General features: G+C 40.8%; 1 protein-coding gene across 1 annotated transcript; it reads right to left on the bottom strand.

Annotated features, from left to right (window-relative positions):
- Positions 1–834: 834 nt before the first annotated feature.
- On the bottom strand, positions 835–23,870 carry IFNGR1 (interferon gamma receptor 1). The gene is made up of 7 exons (XM_041469770.1): positions 23,676–23,870; positions 16,169–16,283; positions 15,605–15,777; positions 14,059–14,207; positions 13,188–13,359; positions 12,042–12,157; positions 835–5,829 (listed from the first exon to the last, which is right to left on the bottom strand). Exons 1-7 carry the CDS (start codon positions 23,761–23,763, stop codon positions 5,338–5,340), a joined length of 1,305 nt encoding a protein of 434 aa, XP_041325704.1. The 5' UTR covers positions 23,764–23,870; the 3' UTR covers positions 835–5,337.
- Between the last annotated feature and the right edge of the window lie 364 nt (positions 23,871–24,234).

Raw genomic sequence — 24,234 nt, 5'->3', positions numbered from 1 at the left:
TCCTGCTATTAACTGAGCTGCTATTAACTTAAAAGTGCCACAAAACATAACACAAAACAGTCATGCCCAGAAAGAAAACAAAGTGTATTTATTTTTGTTCTTTTCACCCTGTATTTTCAGTCTGAAAGAACTGTATTTACTCTCTGAAAAGGCATTTTTGAAGGGACGCTAAGTTTTTGAGTTTGTTATTCAAGCAATGTTGGCACAGAAAAAAAGCTGTATCAGAGTGAATACTCTTATCGCTGTACTGTGAACATTGCAAGGATTTGACAACTGAAGGATTAATTTTGCAGGACTCATAACAAGCTGGCAGGCAGAACCTCTTGGTTTGCCTGCTCATTGCTCTGCTTGTAATGCTTTTCCTCTTTCAAGCTGTGGCTAGACAGCAGAAATTAAAACATCACATAAGTAAGACTTCTGTGATCTTTAAACTTCTAATGAACAGTAGTAAGTTCCAAGGCCAGCTTTCCTCTCTCTACTAATTAATCCATTCAAATGGTTTGACCATTTAATCCTTGTCCATAGCTTTAAAGTAGAACATAAGGAAGCAGCCCCAGGCTGAAGCAATAGGACTGAACTTAAGTTACTGCAGGCTGCATCAACCGTGTAAAAGAGAAGCTGCAGTGCTGAGGATGATGATGGTCAATAGGATCCAGGAACTGCTACACACATCCACACACACAGATGGGCCACACACATCTCCCCCAAAGAGTGTTTTGATTCTCAATAAAGCTCAAGCACACACCATGTAAGTAACATGAACTGAGAGAGCTTCAGAAGCACTTTTAGTCTTCAGAACAAAAGCTAACAGTCATAAAGAGGCAAGGACACACATTTTTCTTCTTAGATATTTTTTTTATTTACATATAAAAACATTTAAACTGTACAGTATTTACAGAAATTTCATTACAGATTTCAGCCCAATGATGGCATCCATTTAGAGAAGATAGAGAGTATTAATAAACAAGAACTTGATAGTTAAAGGACTGAACTACAAAAAAAAAAAAAAAAAAAAACCACACACTAAAAGAATTTACACAGGTCACCTTTTCCTAAGATAAAAGGTGCTTAGTATTTGGCTTGTCATTTTGGTTGTGTGTTTTTGCTTTTTGGGTTTTTGGTTTAAGACGTGCTGAAACTATTGATTTGAACAAAGTACAACATCTCTTACTAATATTCAACTGTTTACATGGAACCACTTCAGAGCAACGGGTTATTTCTAACCCTGAGAAAAGCAGGTTTTCTCATGCAAGTTTCTTTTTCTGCAATCTTCTATGAAGGGTTTAAAAAAAAGTATGTGCATCTGTTCCAGACAACTGTCTTGTTTCCACACATGTCAGTAGATTTGACAAATTTTTTTTAAACTACATTATTGACTTATGTGGAAAACCACACAAAAGCAGATTTGATGTTTCTGTGCCAGCACACAGTACTGCCACAATACCTCATTGTTAACTGCAGATCTAGTAATAAAAATTACAATGCCCACTCAAGAACAAGAACTAAAGAAGTTCTTAGAAATGTTGGCAGGTATGAGGCCAAAGTTTTGTGAAGTTCTCTTTCACAGGATATAATGTTTTGGAGTCTTAACTTATCACCCAAATTACCTTGAAGCGAGAGGAAAGGAGTACTAAGCAGCCAGGACAAGAGTAAAAATCAGCTGAAAAGGTTAGAAAAGGCAAAACCTTTTAAGTGTGTCATACTGGATAGGCCTACAAAAGGCATGAATATTACATTATTTTCAATGTATAAATGTTAGGCACTTCCACATTCTGGATCAAGGTGCTGTGTATGAATACTCAGAAGCTCAAGGAAACGACTTCATCACAAGAATATTAATTAACAAACTCAGGTGAAAATGTATAGATAAATACTGCCTGACAGGTTGCCAACAACATTGCTCAGATAGCTGGTATTACAGAACTGCAAAAGCAAGGCTAACTAGCTGTAGCTGGAAAGGCTTTCCATTCCCATCCCAAGGAATCCTCACACTGCAAGCTGCTGGATTGTATCCAGAGATTACCACCATGACTTGCCCTACTCTTAGGCTTTCAATACCACTACTGGCAACTGCTAAAAATAGGACTGGTGGGAACAGAGCTTACTGACCCAGAAACACATTTTGTCTCACTGTGGCCTCACATTTTCAGCTAGTCACAGCTAGTAAAAGAATCCTGCACCCTTAAACTTCTTTATTTCACAACTACAAAAGCTCTAAACTGGCCTGAGCAATTTAAACATCTAAACTATCCCTGTGCCACTAGGTAAGTATGCAGCATACAGAAGACTGACTGCAGGGATGGTGCTAGTTCAGTGGCTTCTGTGTTTACAGCTCAGAATTTTGATTTAAAAGTACATTTAACCTTGTTTTATTTCAAGAGCAGGTCTGTTGTACATATATGTGATATAGTACAAAGCACTCATACTGCTGTTGATTTTCAGCTTCTAAAATAATACCACCGTTCCAATATATGTGACTACCTGCCATGACAAATTTTTCCCATATGTTATGATATATTTTTGTGTCATTTCTTATTGATCTTAACATCGCTGTTCTTAATGATTTCCTAGCTCCTGGCTGGGTCCTTTTACTCACATTTGACTCTGTGTGAGTTGAAACATTCAGAAGAATGTACAATGTAGTTGTATTGCAGGGTTAAGAGAAAAGAACTGGAGATAGTAACTTGGTTTTAAAATGTGTCTATCTGCACTCCTCTTCCACTGTGTCAGCAAAGGAAAATCTTCCAGAACAATGAAACACAGCTCACACAAATCTAAGATGCTAAGTCTTAGTTCTAACAGCACCAGGGTTTCCTCATGAACTGCTAAGAATGTAAACCTAATTTAAAAAAAAATTACATGCTTCTGACAGAATCTTGGTTTTGTGGCAGATATATCAAATATTCCTAAATTCCTGATTTTCTTGGACAGCATCAACTTTTTTTTTTTTTTTCCTCCCACAAAACTGACAGAAGGAAAATAAGCTACCAAGTGCAAGGTTAAATACTCTGAGCAGTTGCAAAGAAAATACTCAGCAAATTGTCTGGTCAGAAACTTCTTCCCAAAAAACAAGACTAATCTTACAGTTTCTAACGTTCTCTTTATCCCTTCAGAGCCAAATTTACCTTAAACACTTCTCTGACATTTATAAATCCCTGAGGTATTTACTGCAATTCATATTCATCAACAAACCTCCAAACTCAGAAAGAAATTGCATCAACTCCAATCTTTGCACAAGACACAGCTGCTCATCTACTTTGTAGACAGCCTGCTAGGAGCTTCAGTGATAAACCACATCACAACCTGGAAAGTCAGTTTAGTTGAAGTTTCAACTGCAATTAATGCTGATTTTCAAAAATCCTACTCGTAACACCAAGAGTGTTATTTTCTGCACCATGGGGAGACCTACACACTGGTGCATCCTGAGCAGTAAGTCACTAAGCGCTGCCTTCTAGGAACTCAACCCAGAACAAGACATTGAAAAAGTTGCTAGGGGGTCTCATTATGTTTGAATAGAATGCAGAAACAAATCACAGCCAGCTAACAATTATTAACTGGGCTTTCCATGACATCATAACTACAAAATTCACCTGCTTGATTTGGCTTTTCCTAAAATTATCAAAACCCTGGTAACCAGTCTGTTACCTTCCTGTGCAGTAGTGATGGGAAAAATTATTGTCTTTAAATCTTTTGCACCATTGTGCACCATTATTGTCTTTAAATCTTTTGCACCACTGCATATATCAATATCTGATATATACAGGAACAGAAGCACTCCCGAAACTCCTGTATAAACTAACTTCACCTTAAGAGTACTCATGCCACTGAGAAATGTACAGACAGAAGTACTATGACACTGGTTTTCCTTTAAAACCACCTGCTGTAACAGGCTAACAATTCTGATAACCCTATAGAAATGTCTTTTTAAATGGACCAACTTGTACTCGTAGTGTGTTTTTTTTCCCTTCATTAATAATTTGCTATAAACATTTCCTACAAATAGAAAATACCTATCAAATCTTGATTAAAGAGAAATAAATTGATTGCATGGATTTCAATACGAAAAAAATTATATATAAAATACAAAATTCTTATTCCTCAGTTTTCAAAACTACAACTCTATGATACAAAATTCAGAAGGCTGTCAGATGACAATAAAACTTACGAAGTACAACTTAACCACACTATTTCCCTATTGTCTTGAGACATATTTTCAGAGGGTGACTTTACGTAGTTCCTGAGTTATGTTATTAAAACAGGAAATTACAGTGATTTTCATCCTGCTAGAAAACATGCTTGTAAGAAGTTCTATTAATTTCTATTTAGAGAACGTATTGTTCTAAAAATTAGGATAAAAGTATCCCAGAAGAACCAGGTTTTTGAGTTTTGAGGACATTTTCTAAAGAATTTGTGCAACCACCCATTGGACTTTTTTTTCTCAGTGATGATCAGTCAGCTTGCTAATATGTTCTGCCAGAATTCCACTAGGTGATCCAAATGGGTGCTGCTGTACTGAAGTTAACAGCAAAGACTACAATTTCACAGAATTGTAAGGGTTGGAAGGAACCTCTGGAAATCATCCAGTCCAACTTCCTGGCAAGGCAAGGGTCACCTAGAGCACCTGACATAGGAATGAGTTCAGGTGGATTTTGAATGTCTTCAGAGAGGGAGACTTCGTGATCTCCTTGGGCAGCCCCTTCCAGTGCTCTGCCACCCACCCTCAATGCAAAGTTCTTCCTCATATTGAGGTGAACTTCTTATGCTGTTAGTTTATGGCCATTACTTCTTACTTCTTTGACATGGAATCAAATTCTTAAGATATACAGGAAGAGCTTATAGGCATAATCTTATTTAAAAGAAATAAGAGCACTTAATTTAATATAAAATACTCTTCAAAAGAAAAAGATAAGCAAGAGGATACCTCCAGTAACAGTAAAAACTCTCAAAAATTTCTTGCACATGCCTGTCATAATCAAGTGAAGGATTTCTTAAGCATTATGTTCATTCAACTAATTTTGAACAAGATTTGAAGCAGAAGTGAATAACGGTACAGCTGCTGTTTTATAGTCAATGGTATGTTTTCTATAGAGTATTGTCAAAAAACACAGCGCTATTTGAAATAGGAAATAATGAGTTATATCATATATAAAAGCATTCTTAAGGTGGCTATTATGAAATTTCCCCACACTTTTTATGCCATTTTCAGGTACTATTTTCAATTGTGTACTGATCAGAACAAGTACAACTTGTAGGTGCTCACAATTTAACCCAGACTTTCCACAACCTTCAGTAATGCTCTTCCTTCTGAGTTGTGGTTAAGCACTTCAGTTATCCTGGCTACTCAGTTGGTCTGTAAGCATTCACAGGCTGTTCTTCACCAACATCTATCATCAACATATCCAACGGAACATGAGGCTTGTCATAGCCAGAAAACTTGAAGCAGTTGCTAGGAATTACTGTTTGCTGTGTTTCTGTGGGAGGCATCTCTGATCCCGAAGACTTACTGCATATATCCATTTGGCTACTGTTAGAAATGAAGTAACTCTCTTTTCCTTCGCTGTTTTGTACATCAGCATCAAAAGTGATCTCCTCTGTGCTTTCCTGCACAGGCACCTCTTCTGCTTTGGCTGGTGCCTCTGGGGAAGGGACAGAAGATTCTTCATCACAGGAATTCACAGGACTAACAGTTTGTTCTTTTGGCTCTATCTCCAGCAAGTTTACTTCTCCATTCACTGGCAACTCCGAGTGGCCTGATGTTACAGGTATGTACTTCCCCTCTGATCTTGGTCCTGCTAAGGTGCCTGTGTTCAGGTTTCTCATCACACTGACCTAAATGGGGGAAAAAAACCCAACAAACTTTGAGTTTAAAAGTTGGAAAAATATGTAAGTTGATAATAACAAATTTAACATCATTACAACCAATTCCAGAACAAAACTGCAAAATTAACATCTGGCACAGTCACTGGCCTATGTCCATGAGTTTAACTGTTCCAGTAACACTTGTATGCAAGATCTCAAAAATGCTTACTTTGGGCAAACACATTTGCAAGGATCAATTCCATTTCATGTCACCCACTACATTGTGAAGTTTTCAACGTAGAGGAAAACAGCAAAAGATGACAATGTAATACTCTTCAGCTGGGGAAACCTTTCATACTCTATAGCTAATGAGTGTAACTTACAGTGCCTGTGATCATTTCTGGCACCTATCCCAACCAGGAGGGAAGTGAACAACACACCCAGTAACTGCTTCTATGCTGAAGTCTCTCAACTTATTTCACAGAGCCACTAAGCAGTCCCTCAATGCTGCAACAAACTTTCATGTTTCACTTCGAAATCCCTCCACAGGGTGATCATATGAATTCATTCAATGGCCAGGCCCCAGCTTGTTTTCAACAATTACAATATGCCTTCAGGCTGCTTAGATTCTTTAGACTTTTTTTTTTTTTTAAATGTATTTTCAAGAGTATATACAAATGAAAAACAAAGGAGGGTAAACTTTCAGTGATTTGATGGTGTTCCCTAAAGACAATAAAATGCCTTGGGAGAAAGAGTTAATTGTGTACTTTCACAGATTTTGTAATTTGCTATGTACGTGTATCACACAATATCAAGTATTACAGATCCATGAATTTCTTAATAAAATACATAATCACTGTTTTTGCAGATACTTTGTAAAAAAAATAATCTGCCTGAAAATTGAGATGGAGGAAAATTTGGAAGAAAGAGATATATACAGGAGAAGAAAAGATGAAGTAAAATAACATTAAGAAAAATTACAAATAGACACAAAGAACCTTCCAGTCTGCACTAGTGTAAGAACTGAGAGAGCCATCAAAACCAGATGATCCAATCTGACTCTGCTTTTCAAGAGTCTTCTCTGATTAAAAGGTTGTGAGACTGTAGCTTTACACTCATACCTTCAGAGTGTGCTGACTTCATTAGAAACTGCTTTCATCTCTCACTTCAGTCTGATTATCTTACCCCTCAGTAGCCCTGACACCTATTGATGGTACTCTGTGGCTAACGCTGGACCAATAAAAGCATTACAATTTAGGAAAACCAACCAGCCAAACAACACCACAAGTCAAGCAAACACCCCCTGAAGAGCAGTTATTGGTCATCTAAGTTAGTTTTACAAACAGCTGTGTGAACATCACTAAGGTGAGACAATCCCCTGGGGAATCAAGGGTTGCCACTGAAAAGTGCATTCAGGTGGCTCCTGACACACTACAACCAGCTGCCACTCAACCATCAGTGCCTCTGGATCTTAATTTTCTGTTATGGAAACAGAATACTACATAAAGAATATCCAGAGTCATTTCCATGAGAATTCATGGAAATCACTCATTCATAAGAAGCAGATGCTTAAAAGTTAGTTGCAAGTAACAGATAACACTCAATAATGGGTAGATACTGAAAATGTTAAGAACACCATAAAGGATTAATATACTTTTTGAGAATCTCTTTATACAGGTATATTGAATATATATCCAAAATATTGGGTACTTATTCCATGTTGTATAGCTTATGCTTATGCTATACAACACTGATCTTGAATGGACCAGCATCTGTAGCTTTTTGGGGTGGGAGTTAGCAAACATCTGACTCTAATAATCACACAGCAAGTGACAAGAGAAGGTAATTCTCTGTGTAAGGTGGAATACTTGAAGAATGTGAATTACAACAAAGTATTACAGAAACCACAGTCAAAAGCTGCATTTCCAGCTTTCCATCTCTCCCCATACTAGTACATGATAAACTGAAGTTAAAAACAAAAGCCAGTGAGTTCTTGTTTCTGTCCTTTAGGATTTCACACAGCTCTAAAAAATCATAATCCTAAAATGTGTTAAGGGATCACCTTGCATTCTACACAGGTCCAGCATATTTCACAGTGAAACACTTTGAGACTTTGGGGATAAAATATTCTCTGTACAACTACATCCAAGACTTCTCAAAAAAGGAAACCCATTTTTCTCTTGACAAGTTTCTGACCTAGGCAAGATGGTGCAAAGACACTCCTATTCCCATTCATGGAAGAAGGAAGCGATCAGAAGAAAAAACTCCCATGTGGTTCCTGGTATCAAAGGTTTTTTAAAAGCCACTGAGTCATGACGACAAGACAATTGAACAAGACAATTGAACAACTCATGCAGGTGTTTCTAGCTTCAAAGATAAGAATCAGTTTATTACAGTAACTGAATGCTTATTACAGTAACATTCAAAAGATCTTAAGTTACAAGGGTAATTAGGATATGGTTGCTATTTGAAGAAAAGTATTTACTATAGATAAGTTAATATTTTTCTTTTATTCACATTACCTAGCAAACTGACAGCCAGTGATGGGCATCAGCAGTATTTCCTGGCATGTGCAGGTACTCACATAACTTCCTGGCTCCAATAACAGCACCTGAGCTTTCAGGTCTTTCACTGTCTCAACAGACTAGTTGACACACACTGCTGAAAATCAGGCTCAAGGACACAACATATTCCAAGGAATCCATAACAGCTAAGGTAATTACCAATTCTTTCTTAACTTCCTTTTCTAATGATGTGTCCACCTATGAATTCCAAGTAATTTTCAGGTACACATTTCATGAAGGAGAAATTGAGAACTCCATTTCAAATCTTATTAGGATGACGGCAAAAATCTTTGTAGTCTTTCCATGGTTCCACAAAGCATTAATGCTATGTAAATTTATAAAGAGAAGACTATGTTACTGCCATCTAAAGATGCTCACAGGAGAAAAAAAAAGACAATTATTTGTGGCAAGTGTCAGTCAATATTTACAGGAACAATTAGTTTCTCCACATCAAAAATACATGTTGTATAACCAAAGAGCAAAGCTTTATCATTCCTGTCAGAACCAGAAAAACCACTAGCAGAAAACAGAAAAGTAGGTTTAAGTAAGACTCAACTTTCTCTTTTCTCTTGAGAGTAAATGTTTTCTACTCCCAAAAATATCTGCCACAATTCAAAGATAAAAGACATTGAAGAAAAAGAGAAGTTAAAGCAGAGAGAGAGATGCCCACAGCACTTCAGAAAATTATGGCCAGGTTCCTTTAAAAGTGGGTAAGCCCTTATCATGTATCTTAGAACAAAAATCTAGTACAGGAATAGCCACAGGACAAACTGCAATGCCTGAAGACAATGAGTGGAAAGAGATAGCCTCCTGCGACACTTTTCGTAAGATAAATGAAAGGGAGTTTTAACTACAGCTGAACTGCTGAAAGACCACATTCCTTTGATCCAGGCAGAAGACTAACATGATGTTTTGTAAAGGAATCTGTCCCATTTCACATATGCATATTCCTGGTAGGATCCTACTGTTTATAATGATGTTTAAACATTTAAACAAACATGCTTTCTAATGAAGACAATCATTCATTGCCTATATCAAATGACAGCTGCACTGTGGAAGTAGGACCCAGACATGACTCATATGTAATTCTTGGGAGTCACAAACAGCATAGAAAAGACAGTATAAAAGCTCTGGAGCTCTAATTGGCAAAGAATTTTTTTTCTTTTCTCTGACTATGTAAGACTTGCAAAGGTAGCTGCTTGATGTTTACTCTTTCTCATTTTCCCTTCTGTTGGAAAACTCCAGGTTGCTGGAAGTCACTCAAATGATGTTTTCATATCTACTTAAAGGTGCCAGGAAGGAGATCACAGAAAAACAGCAGTCCTAAGGTAGGAAATCTTGCCCAGCCTTTTAACAGATAGAAAAACTCCCTAGCAGTTTTATTTTCAAGCTCAGGTAAGGCACAATGATGATAACCTGTACAGAAAGAAATACCTAGTAGATATTCAAAGGTCAGTGACAGGGAACAAGTGCCATTAAGTCTATAGAGATAATGTAATATAATTAAACTTATCGTTCATATTAATTAAATTGTTTGTACTTTTAATGATTAACCATAAAATAATTATGCTTAAGTAATTAATTGCTCATTTTACATTCTCACAGTATTCACATTACCTATACTGAAACTATCTCTGTGAGCTCTAAAACTTATATTTGTCATTAGAACTTCATTGGAATAGGCAGAAATACAGAATACCCTGATTTGGAAGGGACTGACAAGAATCAGTGTCTACTTCCTGACTCCACCCAGGACAACCTAGGTGTGAAACCACACATCTCAGAGCATTGGCCAAATGCTTCTTGAATAGGATTTGGGCAGCGACCACTTCCCAGGGAAGCTTGTCTCAGTGCCTGACCACCTAGCTAACAATATTTATAAATAGTTATAGGCTTCATTCAGCTCCTTAGCAATAAAATACGACGTAGTATGTGAACCATACTGTGGTACTGGAACCTAGGAACCACAAAGTAACATCTAGCCCAGTAAAATGAGAACATGGGCACACACAGGAGTTTCTACAAGGTAAGCTCAAGTGTGAAGTTGGAGCATGCATCAGGAAGCTCACAGGTGTTAAGGAGCACACATTCTATTTGTGATATTTGCTTTCTAATCCTTTAGATGAGATATCACAGTGCTACTGGAAAGCCAAAATAAATGTTTCCATTGAGCACAGCACTGTAATCCTGCATGAGCCACCTTCTGCTACAATGAATGGTCTTCACAGAAATTACTGTTGCATGTACATAGGACACAAAGTTACATATTCAGACAAGTACACCCTGGTGTGAACACGACAAAAAGTCTGCAGCATCTGCTTTGGTATTGGGGCCTAGCTGGAGATGTCAGAGAGATTTCTCTCATCTATTTTTTAAAGCCTACAGTGTGAATGTCTACTCCCAAACTAGTCCCCTGGCTACATTGCAGTCCATGGAAAGAAACAGGAATTTTAAAAAGCATTTTGTCTGACCAGAAGTGCATGTAATTTCAGAACAAGATGAATCATCTTGTCCACAAGTTGGTGGACTAGATCACTGCTTTACTACAAAGGGACCACCTCTGGCTTGGTATCTCCATTTAGTCAGAGCAATCTCGCCTCCTGATATTCTATTCTAAAGAACACAAATTCCAGAGGAATCTTGGGCATTCACTATGGAGAGGTCATTTTAAAGGTTTTGAAACTGAAGACCATGGAATCAAAGATTGTTGTCTACACTCTATATAAATGAGACTTCCTCCATTCCTTGAGAAGATACTCTTGCTGTGATTTCTGTTTACTACTTCCTCAGGTGGCAGCTCTTTGAAGTTGTGGTGGTTCACTTTTTGTGACTAACACAACAGGAGAACATTACAACAGTAGTTCTTAGATACTCCACTATGGCCTGACATGAAACCAAGGAGTGCTGCTGCTCTTTAAGCAACATCCACTCTGTTTCCTAAGGATGGCTACAGGAAGTTTTTAAGATAGAGCAGCTGTTGACTTCTCTTCCCTGTGACTGCTCAGTGTGAGAACAGACTTACGCATGTCCTTCTTCCCCCTTCCTACAGAACTATAACCCCCTCCCCCTTATTCTGCACATTACAAATATTGTAGCAACTAGCAGAATTGCCAATACTACCATTTAATGAAGGAATCTCACAGCTCTGTCTTTGTGACAGGACAAAGGGAAATGCGTACAAACTGAAACACACGGAATTTTGTCTGAATGTAAGAAAAACTGTGAGGGTGGTTTAACATTGGAACAGATTGCCCACAGTAGCTGTGGAGTCTCCTTCCTTGCAGGTGTTCAAAAACCATCTGGATGTGCTCATGGCTAACCTGCTCTTGTGCTTGAGGAAAAGGCTTTGGGTAGATGACCTCAAAAAGTATCTTCTCACATTAGTGATTCTGTGGTTTTGTGTCTCTGCTACTAGAGTGAATACAAACCTGCCCAGGTATGCACATGCTGAGTGTTTAAGAACCAAGTTCTCAAACTAGACCAACTACTGCTACTTCAGTCAAAGAGAGACTGAAGTCTAGCCCTAAAAAACTAAGAAGCATCTGATTGCAAAGGCTATCAGAACATTAGACCGGCAAAAATTCTAAATATCTATGAGGCCATGGGAAAAAAGTAAAAAAACCCCAACGAAACAAACCCAAGAGACTGGCATAAGCATACAGTAGTTACAGAACTTACCAAAGACTTAGGCAGCTGTATGTTGTTCTTCCTCAGTTTCTTGCAGCCACAATATACTGTCGGTATTACCGTCAAGATCCCAATAACAACACAAAGGATGACGATACCATGTGTACCTAAGAAGTTAAAGCAAAATCTACTAGGAATTTTGGAACAAGCCACTGCTGTATCATTGAGAAGAATTTCAGAAATTGTAATAGCTCAGAATGCTTAGCTGTAATGTGTGAATTTGTCAATCTACTACCTTTTTTCACTCAAGAAAACTTAATCCATAACACTTTTATGGAGTAAATAAAAATTGGAATGACAGAAGCTTTTCAGTTTATATAAACATAATCACATTTTTATAGAAATAAAGAAATTTTGCAATTAATTTTTTGTTCCTTAGAGATGACAGATGGGGATAATGAGATTTGTACACCTTCTATGTGATAGCATATTAACTGACATAACTACACAGAGTTTATGTACAATAAAAGTAAAATATGATATCTTCCAAAACACAGAATTGTTAATGATTACAGTAGGACTCCACTAGTCTGACTCTCCTTAATGCCCTCCCTCATCCAGCTGCTTCTGTGCATTCAAGAAGACTGCTTCTATTTAATCTCTTTGCTGAAATTACAGGCCATGGTGAAGTACAACCACAATGTTTGTAAGAGGTTCAGAGATAAAAATTTGGGTCACTATTTGCCTTTTGTCCTCTTCAATTACGAAAAAGACAGCAATATCTTAATTTAATGACCACAAGTTTATAGTTGCTTCCAGTTAAAAGTATATACACATTACCCTCAGTGATGAGGCCAAGCAAAAAGCTAGTTGCTAGAACAGACAATGCCTATGAAAACCATATAGCTCAGTGAATGATCCATTTGTGATTTTGTAATCACACCAGTGTTCATGTGCAATAGAAACAGGTTTTGTAATATCAACACAGGAAAAACCCCCCAAAAAAAATTCAGGGTCATTTGAAAAGAATACATTATTTGTAAAGGTCAGAACTGTCCAAGTGTATTTGGAAAAGACTGACTAAGCTTTTCCTATTTCTTCTATTCTCCCAAAGGCACCCCAAGCACCAAATACTTGCTAGATCAGATCTGTCTTCAGATTCAGTATGTTCTTAATATAGCATTTGAATCCTCTTACTCAATGTCTGCCTGACAGGAACAGGAATGCATCTTTCCTCTGATGGAGTGCCAACCATCAGAGAATCAAAAATTCCTATTGCTGAAACACAGTAAGTGGAACCTTCAGTAAGAACTGGGATTTTGAGGCTACACTTAGGCATTGTACAGTTGTCCTCGTAGAGCTCTTCAGTCTGAAAAAAAAATGGAAGACATGTTATATCATTTGACTCACTATAACAATGTTACAGTATCTTCCACTACTTCAAAAAATGTTAAAACACTATTAGATGTGTTTCCTACATCACTCATATGCTTTCCAAAAGATGCATGACCATCAGGTTACTGGCCTGCCTTAAGATGTTATATTTGATCAGAGCATGGTATTTTCCAGCTAAAATTTCTGCTGTTCATAGTAGAGATTCACATTTATAAAACTTGCACCTTGATGCATATGAAAAGCTAACTGAAAGTAAACACACCTGCTGTAATTTTACGTGCCTTCACCCTCCGTGATTGCTAAATAAACTGGTATAAATACCTTGAAAGGCCATTTTCTTAAGTGAAATGTCTCTTTAGACAAATGAGAAGGGCCCAAGTTAAGTTACTAATGTTTTAGCATCTATGCAGAAACAGCAGCATGTGATCCATTAACACTTATCTTGTGTACAGTTAATGCAACAATCTGCAACAATCTAATTTTTGTTGTAAGCACTCATTTGGACAACTACAATACAGACCTTTCATTCACATATCTCATTGTAATGCACTCAATATTTTAGGTGCTCAACTGTTTTCTTGGTACCTGTTAGCTCTATGTGTCATAGGCATAAATCCCTTGTATAGGCATTTAAGGTAAAGAAGTGTTTTTAAATTTTATTTTTGGAACCTACCTCATTTTTACTATTCTGAACAGTCACTAAGTAGGCAAGATGTGAATAAATGTCTTCAATACAAGAAAGAGGGAATACAGGATGGTGAATATCAACCATGATTTTATCACCATGTCTTGAGACATTCAGTTTTGGCGGTCCTATTTTTCCTGCAACACATTGCACCATTGCTATTAGGCCAAAGCTTTTAACATAAAATATTGTATTTATTGTTAGCTTTCCAAAATTTATCAGAGATTTGAGAAGAATTACGTCTGTTTCCATGCTGTGGATAATGCATAGCTGTGGTAAGACCTCTCTGTTGCTTAGAAGTAATGGAGGCATTTGGATACATTAACTAATCAGCTTCTAAAATGGAAACAGATTGTCCATGATGAATTTCACTGTTAAGCAACTTCACTTTCCTACACACATAAGGCCATAAAAATTCAGCTGACAACAGAAAATACTAACAGCAATTAAACATATACATGAATGAGAACCAAACACAAGATCCTGCTGACTAGATCCCACCATAAATCAGCTCAGTTAAAAACAATACTGCACTGAAACAAAGGCTATATGAAAAGCTAAACAAATCTCACCCATGAGTGCCATTTGGAAACTTTGGATTTCCCATGGCAATGGCCTATGTGAATTTTTCATGTCTAATGGTCTGACTGAACACAAGTTTCTTGTTCAATGAGAAAAGGATTTTGTCTCTTTTCTCCGTACATGGCTACCAATCTTCTGGAAACTGTCACACTGAGCATTACTACCATGACTTGTGTCCTTTTGTCAAACTATAGAAACCAGCCACTATTTCAAGTAATAGGACTGTTGAGTGGGAACAGAATCATAGCAGAAAGCAAAGAGGGACTCCACTCCTTTGGCTCCAGAAATGCAGAAATAGATAGAATTCGATAGAATCTCACGGGCCAGCTTCTCCCTGCAAGCTGTATGTTGGGAACAGAGCAAGCATGGTAAGAAGTCTCTTGGTCTTTCCTGACTCTGTTGCATTTCCTTTGCACTGCCCATGCAATGCCAGGGCCTGCCACACTGAACTGCAGACACAAAATTTACTTTTACAGTATTGATGTTAAAGTCTGATTTTTTCCAAAGCAGCCTGAAGCATTTATGTGAAGAACTAGTAACTCAGTTATCCAATTACAGCTCTTAGTATTACCTAGACACCTGAAGCTATCAGTTCATGGCATTCTAGTGTCAAGCAATACATTGCTACTTCAGTGATGCCTAAAGGTCCATGTTCCCCGGTGACAGTTTCCTACCATAAACTGGTGTCTGGAACGTGGGAAAGATTCAGAGTGCACCATCAGCACCACCTTCTTGCTTTTAGACATTTTGAAACAAATACGCGGACACCAGAGAGTAAGAGCTAGCAAGCATCATGAAGTCCCTGCTAAGCAATCATCATGCTTCATTTCATCCTGGACTCCTGGCTTTAAGGTATTCCCCAAATGCAATGCAGTAACAGAGCAAAATGAATAATTACTAACTCTCCAAATTTTTGAAAAAAATTACTAGGTTTAGTTGAGATTCAACTTACCATGCCTTTGCAAAATAAACTCATTTGCCTCAACATATTCAGACTGTTGTGACCCAACAACAGCTTTAACTCGAAGCCAGTGAGATGAATAAGGGTCACATATTTCCACTGAGAGATCACAAAAATAAGCTGAAGTGTTCACACAGGTTGAGACGTTCTTATAGTGACCTAAACTGTAAAACAGATCAAGTAATTAACACAATTTCAACTACACAATTCTGTACAATACACTGCCTGTAACAAAAAACTGTGAGGGTGGCCAGGACCTGTGAGGGCACAGGTTGATCAGGGAGGTTGTGGAGTCTCCCCTAGGGATATTCAAAAGCTAACTGGACATAATCATGGATGACCTGCTCAAGCAAGGGGCTTGGACAGATGACCTCCAGAGATCCATGGATCAACCATTCTATTACTTGGCAAATTTTGCCTTAATTTACACTTGAGCAACCTTCATCCTACGTGACTTCACTGCATAGAAACAAGAGAATTTGCCATGGACTGACTACTTTTATGTGCTTCTAGAGAGTATCAGGTATAGGAAATAATAAAATAGTAAGAACTTACTTGTAAGGCTTGATTTCCACAATAAAACGAGGAGTTTCAGACATAGATGGGTACTGCCAATGCAAAACTGTTTTGAAATTTTCAGATGTTACTACAATCCCTGTTGGTGAAGGCACTAGAATGAAGAGAACAATTGCACTTTGATAAACGTATCTTTGCAAACACAAGAACAGCCAAATGTACTTCTAAATTATTTGGAAAAGTCAACACACTAGACATAAAAATCATAAATACTTCCCCCAAATGAGCTAGTCTGTCACCAGTACAAACATTTATGAGCCCTGTAAGCTGATTTATTACTCACCTCTCCTGCAGAGACAGCTTTTGTCCTCTTTGCAACATCAGATAACCCATGCCCACTGAAAGCAAGTCCCTCAGAAAGCCTGTATCAGGTCCATAAGCAGTGATGATTATACCCCTGTTTGGCCTTTTACAGATATAACAGCAAGACAGGTTCTAAGACTTTACTCAAGTTAAAGGAGATTAGCCCTGTTCCTGTAGATTTCTCTTGCTGTTCAGAAATTGAATTGGAGTGAATGGGCTAGGAGATGGTACCAGAGCTGGAGTATCAAGGCCAAAATACAACAGGCCTCCTAGGGTAAGCCTGGATTCCCTATGAATTCCTAACAGTGATGCTTCTACCACTCCAGCAGTATCTTCAGTAAGCTGTGATGACCAAAATAAATGACAAAACAAAATAGATGACCAAACTACAAACATTTGTAAGGAATTTGAACACTGAAGCTATAATGTAGTTCCATTTGAAGGAACACATTTGAAGTATACTTAACAAACAACATCAGAGGTAATGCAGTAAAGCAATCCAAAAATAAGAAGCAACACTGACAGTCTTCCACGTGCAGCAAGTATCTGTTTCAAGCAGCAGCCTCAAGAGGGTATCAAGGGAGCAGCTGCAGGGGAAGGAATATTACAGGATCCTGTAATGCTGAAGGCTGCCACATGACACTCAGGAAGAGAAGAGAAATTAAGGTCACTCAACTGAATTACACTATTGCAACTCAGCTTCTCGATGTCTGGTTTGGCACCCCTAGTATGCTCAATGTGGCTTTCACAAAATGCTGAGGGAACTCAGATCTGCTCTTTTCACAAAGCAAGTACTACAACTTCACTCTGTTTTAGGGAAAGTAAACAATTTTCACATTCTGAGAACAAGACCACAAAGATAACACATTACTGAAAGTGATACGCTGAGGCTGAGATATGCTATTGACAAACACAAAGGTTTGATGTAATATAGGTCATTCTGCAAGCAGTACAGTGGTTTGTTTTAATAACAGTGGTATTTCAGCTATTGGAAGAAAAGGGACATCATAATCAAATTCACAACCACAAGAAAAAAAAGGTGACAATTTGACAGAAGAGGTGTCAAGCACACAGGCGAAAGCACATAAACGTTACTCCAAATATGCACTTTTAAGTCAGTGTAGCTAGCCTTACAAATTTTTAACTTTTGTGTACTATTACACAAAAAAACCTGCTTAACATAAGGGGTTGACCTCAGAGCACTGAAGGAGGTAGCAAATGTTATAGTAGGACCCCTCCATCATCTGCCCAAGGCTTGGGGAGCTAGGTCCCTGCTGACTAGTTGCCAGAAATGCTGTGCCTAAAGCAAAAATTAATTCAATGCATTGGACATTTCCGAGATGTAAATATGAGACAGCCTTCAAAGGCTGATGTTGTGGTGCAGGATTCATTTGGTGTGTTCTGTTACCCCCTAAAGCTATAATGGTTCAGTCCTGGGATCCCCCTCTCCCTCTCCCCTGGAACCTCTCTCTCTGAGAGTGTCAATTCGCTCTCTCCTCCCCTGTTTCCCTGGTTACTTTCTGTCAATCCCTCCCCAAGTTCTGTCCATCACCCTCTGTCTCCTTCCCATATTCCAGAAAATTCTCCTTTCTTCGGTGGGTGATTGGATCGGGAACAAGGGTCCCTCCCTGTCACATTCCTTATGGGCTAGCCGGCATGTTTCTCACGAGTTTGTTCACTCCCCAGTTCTCCCTCATTGGTCAATGTGTGGGGTTCCCACCCCCTTTATAAGCTGCTGTATTCCTGCCTCGTGGTCCTTGCTCGGCTGGTGCCCCTGGAGTTAATAAAAGGCTCTGGATTTTACCCCCGAGGAAGGAACCTCTCTTCTTTCTTCTACTTCGCCTGCCTGCTGCTCCCTGCTGCCCCTTGCTGAGGTGCTCCCGGGACGCCCCGGCGCATCTAGGGAGTGCCCCGCCCGGCTGTCGGCTGCCGTGCCTGTAGCTCAGCCGGCGAAATTTCCTCCCCTGCCCGGGGGAGTAGAGAAACTCGGGCAGCAGTTCAGCAGGCTGATACTTGTATCTTGTGCAAAACTGAAATTCCTTCCCTCATTCTGGCATTATTGTATACACAGAGGAATCTGTCACCACTGCTTATGCAAGCAGAATTCAGCTGAAGTGCAATAATGCACGTAATAGAACAGGGCCTGACGAATCCACAACGCAGAGTTTGTGGTACAGCTAGCGGAGACAACAGCGGCCCTAAAAGCCACAGAAGTTCATTCAAGTCATATATGACTTTCAAACATCATTTAGGCACTGAAATACAGACTGAAAGCACAAACTGAAAGCTTGAAAAGACAAACTGTGAAAAAATAACATGTAAAAATGTATTTTGAAAGTTTGTTCCTTTTTCAGGTTTCCATTAAAAACAAACAAATCCTTATGCTCGCCAAGTGACACATCATAGGAAGACACTTAGAAGCCACTTCAACAGGCCAAGAGGGACAACAGTTTGAACCTTGCTGTAGAGTTTAGGTTCACTCATAATTTAAAGATAGACAGCTGCAACAGTAACCAGTCAGTCCCTTCTGGGCCCCTGACTGGGAGAAGTGTGCCTTCCTTATGCCAGCCCTGTCCTCTACCTACAGTTGTTTCAGCTCACAGATTCACAGAATATTCTCAGTTGGAAGGGACCCCACAAGGATCACTGAATCCAAGTCTTACATACGTGGCCCACAGGGGGACCTGAGCTCACATATCCACTTAAACTACACCCAGAAAGGGTAGCAGTTCTGATGACTTCACAAATGCAAAAAAGTCACTCTCTGTAGCTTTTGCCACCCTTGAAGATGAAGAAAACAGAAAAAAGATCAGACAAATTTGTACTACCTTTGAATGCTTCTGCGGTACTCCTCAGCCATATGCATTGAAAAAAAAAAACCCAAACAGAAAAAAAATGGCAATAAGGCAACCAATACTCTGAAAGATGGATTCAGAAGGCAGCAAGTTAATGCTAAGGATGAAAATAGTACATAAAAAGAATTTAGCCTGTCTCTGAAGGCTGCATTTCCTTAATTTTTTTTTTTTTTTTCCACCCAACTTGGGATTCAAAGGGTTTGAGATAACAAACTTGACTGGGATGTACTAGACTGAATTTACAACTACTAGTGCTGTTTAGCTCCTGTGGCTTGCTGAGGCTTGCTTTCCTGACTGCATATTTAAGTCCAGTGCTCGCTGCTTTCACTGACTGCCTGCAGAACTGCTTATCACCTCACAGTAGTTCCTCCGGGAACATTCTTGCAACAGCCATGGTGATACATGTGGGCTGGCAAGTGGCCAGGGTATTGCCATATCACACCCAGTACATAGTGGGGGGAAGGAGGAGGAAGCACAGGACATTTGGAGTGATGATGTTTGTCTTCCCAAGAAACTCTTACCCATGATGGGCCCTGCTCTCCTGGAGATGGCTGAACACCTGCCTGCCCACGGGAAGCAGCGGATTAATTCCTTGCTTTGCTTATGTGCACAGCTTTTACTTTCCCTACTAAACTGTCTTTAAATCAATCCATGAGTTCTCCAGCTTTATCCTTCTGATTCTCTCCCCAATCCTGCTGGTAACAGAACAAGCAGCTGCGTGGGGCTTGGTTAAACCTTGAAAAAATGGCCCTTCTAATTATTTATATCCTCACTTCAATCTGCTCTAAATCAAACAAAATTGGCCTGCATTAAAAGCAGAGTCCAGCCATCTGGGAGGTAGAGGAGAGTTAGGAGCACTGCCCAGCACCACAGGACCAAAACTGAGCAGGAAGAGGTCACTCACCACAGGCTGCAGGAGCACCCAAGGCACGGGCTTCCAAGCCCGTGCCTTGAGGAAGAACAGGCAATGTCTGTCAGAGCAGTGGTTCTGCCTCCTGCCACGCTCCCCTTCAAGGCAGCACACCTGGGTTAGCGTGGCCCCCTCACTTCTGGCAGGCCAGGCACCAAACAGGTCCTGCTCCTATCAGACTGCTGGAGGGAAGTTGCCTGTTGGCTGTGCTTGGTTGGGAGCCTGGGAGACTGGCAAGCACCCAAGAGCAAGGTAATGAAGAAATTTTTTATCTGCTAGCTGACTGGCTTTCTTTTAAGAAGCAGCAGCCACGAGGTGTATGTGAAAATGCTTGCATGTGCTTGCCTTGGCAAGCTTTCATTTATCCCTCCAAAAGAAACCCAGGACGTGCATTTCTCTTGTAATGCCACTCCCATACCTTGATGGTACTTAAAAAATTTACTGAAAACAAGCTTAAATTCAAGTATCATGAATAAACATTATACACAGTAGATAGAGCATTTTTTACAGCTTCTATTTACAACAGAATTTCATTTTCTAAGGGATCAGAGGCTTGACAGTGTTCTGTTGAGTTCTCAAAATCATTATGATAATCTCCACAAGGTTGTAAGCTGTACTAAGAAGATAGATAGACTGAGATCACCATCTTGAGAAAAACCACAGCAAGTTGCACAAGATAGACACCTAACAAAACAGATGCAATAATACAAGCTAAATTTTGTTTTATCTATTTTATGAGTGTTCATCCCTTTTGTTATAGCTGAGAAGTGTTGTAATAGGTGAAATCTAAATACAGCACTTTCTACCACCTAATTTGTTTTTGTTTGCAGCTTGACAGTAAATTGCTATGAATGTCAGTAATCTGAATCATAAACAACAACTCAAGGCCACCATTCTTATCGCACACAACAGGAAGCCAGCTGCCTAAATGATGTATACGCATCCTTGGAAATGCGGCTTACAATGTGCAGTAGGCACCTGAACTGCTACCGCAGCCTCTAAATCTTCTTCACCTTCACCACAGACCTTGTCTTCCACGATACTAAAATACGGATTGAGAGTTCCCATCAACAAGTGCTCAGCTCCACTGTGGAGTCAGAGGCCTATCAATGCAGGCACATTAGGCACCCAGCTGCAGGAAATGCAGGAGATGTTCCAGCGGCTGCTGGGTTGTCTGGCTTCATTCCTTTTCTAAGGAAAAGGGTGTCCTACAACACAAGACGACTGAACATTTCCTCATTACACACCAAGCCCTGATATATGTATTATACTACTGGCACATTGAAAGCCCTATAAGATTTAAGGGAAAAAAAATAACCATACAACTGTTGCCATGGAAATTCTGGGCTCCTCAGTACAAGAGAGACATAGCGTTTGTGGACCAGGTCCAGCAGAGAGCTGCAAGACTGATCAAGGAATTGGGACATCTCCATTATGAGGAAAGGCTGAGGGTGCTGGGCCTGTTCAGTCTCATGAGGAGATGACCAAGAGGGGACTTCATCAATATCTACAAGTATCTGAAGGAGGAGTGACAAGAAGCCAGCTTCTCACTGGTGCCAAGCAACAGAACAAGAGACAACGGGCAGAAACTAACACACAAAAAGCTCCACCATATCAACAGTATGAGGAAGAACTTCTTTACTATGTGAGTGACCAAGCACTGGAATAGATTGCCCTGGAAGGCTGTGGAGTCCCCCTCACTGGAAGTACTCAAGAACCATCTGGATGCTATCCTGTGCCATGTGCTCTAGGGTGACCGTGATTGAGCAGGAAAAGGTTGGACCAGATGACCCACTGTGGTCACTTCCAACCTGACCCATTATGCTATTCTGTATGTGACAGCATCGTAAACATGGTTCAGACTTCCCTTTCTACCTTAATTCTTGTAGTTCAGCACATCTACTTGCATCAATATTATAACAAAGTAAGGACGTGTTATTAGTCATTACATATAAAACCAGCATTTTCACTCAACTAATACAAATAATTTTCAATTAGAATTAATTCCCTTCATTATGCTTTTGTTCACTACAAAAAAAAGGGTTTACTTATAGTGGCTGTGACCAAGCTGAGTGCAAGTCACCAAGAAAATACTGCTGGAGTTTTCAAAACCTAACTCAAAAATACATTCTGCTTCTTTGAGCTAAAGGTTTGTTGCACTCGCATGCAAAAAAGTGAGCTTTCTGCTTCTAGGCAGCCTGTTACATGATCTACACCACAGCACTACTCTCTACGCTTACAGAGATAACTGTTGTGCTGGACAAGGCTGGATTAGAGCAGGTTTGTTTCACAAGTAACTTACTGGTACTGTGTTTTTTACCCTGAAAACGCTTAATACAATGTAGAAATGGCATATTTTACTAGCAATTAAAGCATGCCCTTAAAAGAGACTAAGTCAGAGCAAACAAGAAAATATTTAACATATCAAGCTATTTTACTGATCCAATGAGGAAAAAAATTTCCCTGCAAAGTGTGCCAGTTATAATCAGACACCAGTCAAACAAACTGGAGATTCAAAATGCAAATTATTAAGGAACAATAATTCAGGCAGATTACTGTTTTTAGCACCGCTAGTCCAAATCAGACAAAGCTAAGCAGACTTCCAAAGCATGGTGTGGCCCATTATCAGGGGCAACCAAGTTCAGTCACTTCACCTGGGCATGGATCTGAGCTCCAAGAAATCTCCATTTGCAGAATCCAAGGAGCCTGCGCACACAGCCAGCTCTCAGCAGTCTTAATAAAAATTAAATGCATGTTCCCTTTTGACTATTAGACAGCAATCTCTGCTTTTAATGAACTTTTCCAGTTCAAAATAAAACTAGTAAGCCTGACTAATTCTTTCGTAATTTACTCGCCGTGCAAACAGAGACACAACGCTGTTCTCCTTCGGTAAGCCACTCCTCCCCAGGAGTGCTTGGCCAAAACGCGCGCGTCCCAGGCCGTGATCCCGATACCTTCCTTACACTCCCCAGCCCCGTGCTCCCCATTTTCGATCCGAATTTCCCAGTTTGGACATATGAAGTCATAAAGCACAGCACAGCGGGCCTGTGCGATGCTTTGCATGCCAGAATGCACGAACACCCGAAACAAGGCTGATGTCAGCAGCGCGCCGCCGGCGCGCCACCAGACGGCCTCCGGGGCCGGGCTGAACCGCGCACCCCAGAGAGCTCGGCCGGGGCCGGGGCAGCACGGCACAGCCCTGGGGAGCGGGGGCTCCTCCCGCCGCCGCCCGGCCGCTCGCACAGCCCCGACAGCTCCCTGCGTCCGGCGGCCCCAGCGGCGGCGCTCGCTCACGGAGGATTCCGGGACGCGGCGCGGCCGGTGCCGGTGCCGCCGCCCCTCAGGTGACCCGTGCTGCCCACGAGCCGGCCGGCCTGCCCGGGCCGCCCCATGCCCCCCGTCTCGCCCCGCCCGTTACCTGCGGGCGGCTGCTCCCCCTGGGAAGCCGCGCTCCGGCGGGGCGCCAGCAGCGCCGCGACAGCCAGGAGGGACAGCGGCACCCGCATGGCGCCCGGCGGGAACCGAGCGGAGACCGCCCCGCGCACAGAGCGAGCCCCGCGGCGCTCCCACGCCTGCTCCCGCCCCGCTCCGCTGCGGCGCCTGCGCCGGGCAGGAAAGGGCGGGATGCCCGGCAATGATAGTGCGGGGGCGGGCGGCGGCCCCGAGGTCACAGCCGGGCAGCGCCCGGGGGGCGCCGGGGGAAGGGGAGGAGGGGCGACCGCGGGCGCCGCGGAAGCGTGGGATGGCGGCCCGGCCCCGGCCCCGGCCCCGGCCATGAGGAGGATGTTGTGCTCCGCGATGCCTGCGCTGGCTTTGTCAATGTTCTGTTTTAAGAACATTGGGCCATACCTGCCAGCCCCAGCCGCTTGGAAAGCACCGTCCAGCTCGTCATGTTGCGACTTGTGCTCACTCCCCATTTCTTAAGAAACACGAGGTGTTCACCCAGTGGAGTGTTCCAGAAACAGCACGCTGAATTC

This window comes from Pyrgilauda ruficollis, unplaced genomic scaffold, assembly GCF_017590135.1.
Source record: "Pyrgilauda ruficollis isolate IOZ18807 unplaced genomic scaffold, ASM1759013v1 scaffold24, whole genome shotgun sequence".
Classification (NCBI taxonomy): Eukaryota; Metazoa; Chordata; class Aves; order Passeriformes; family Passeridae; genus Pyrgilauda; species Pyrgilauda ruficollis.
This window is presented reverse-complemented; position numbering and strand designations above follow the sequence as displayed.

Coding starts and splice junctions, on each gene's coding strand:
- IFNGR1 (XM_041469770.1), bottom strand. CDS start 23,763: ATGCGGGTGCCGCTGTCCCTCCTGGCTGTCGCGGCGCTGCTGGCGCCC. Junction 16,284..23,675: donor GGGGGAGCAGCCGCCCGCAG/GTAACGGGCGGG, acceptor TCTTCATTCTAG/TGCCTTCACCAACAGGGATT. Junction 12,158..13,187: donor TCCTGTCAGGCAGACATTGA/GTAAGAGGATTC, acceptor TTAACTTCTTAG/GTACACATGGTATCGTCATC.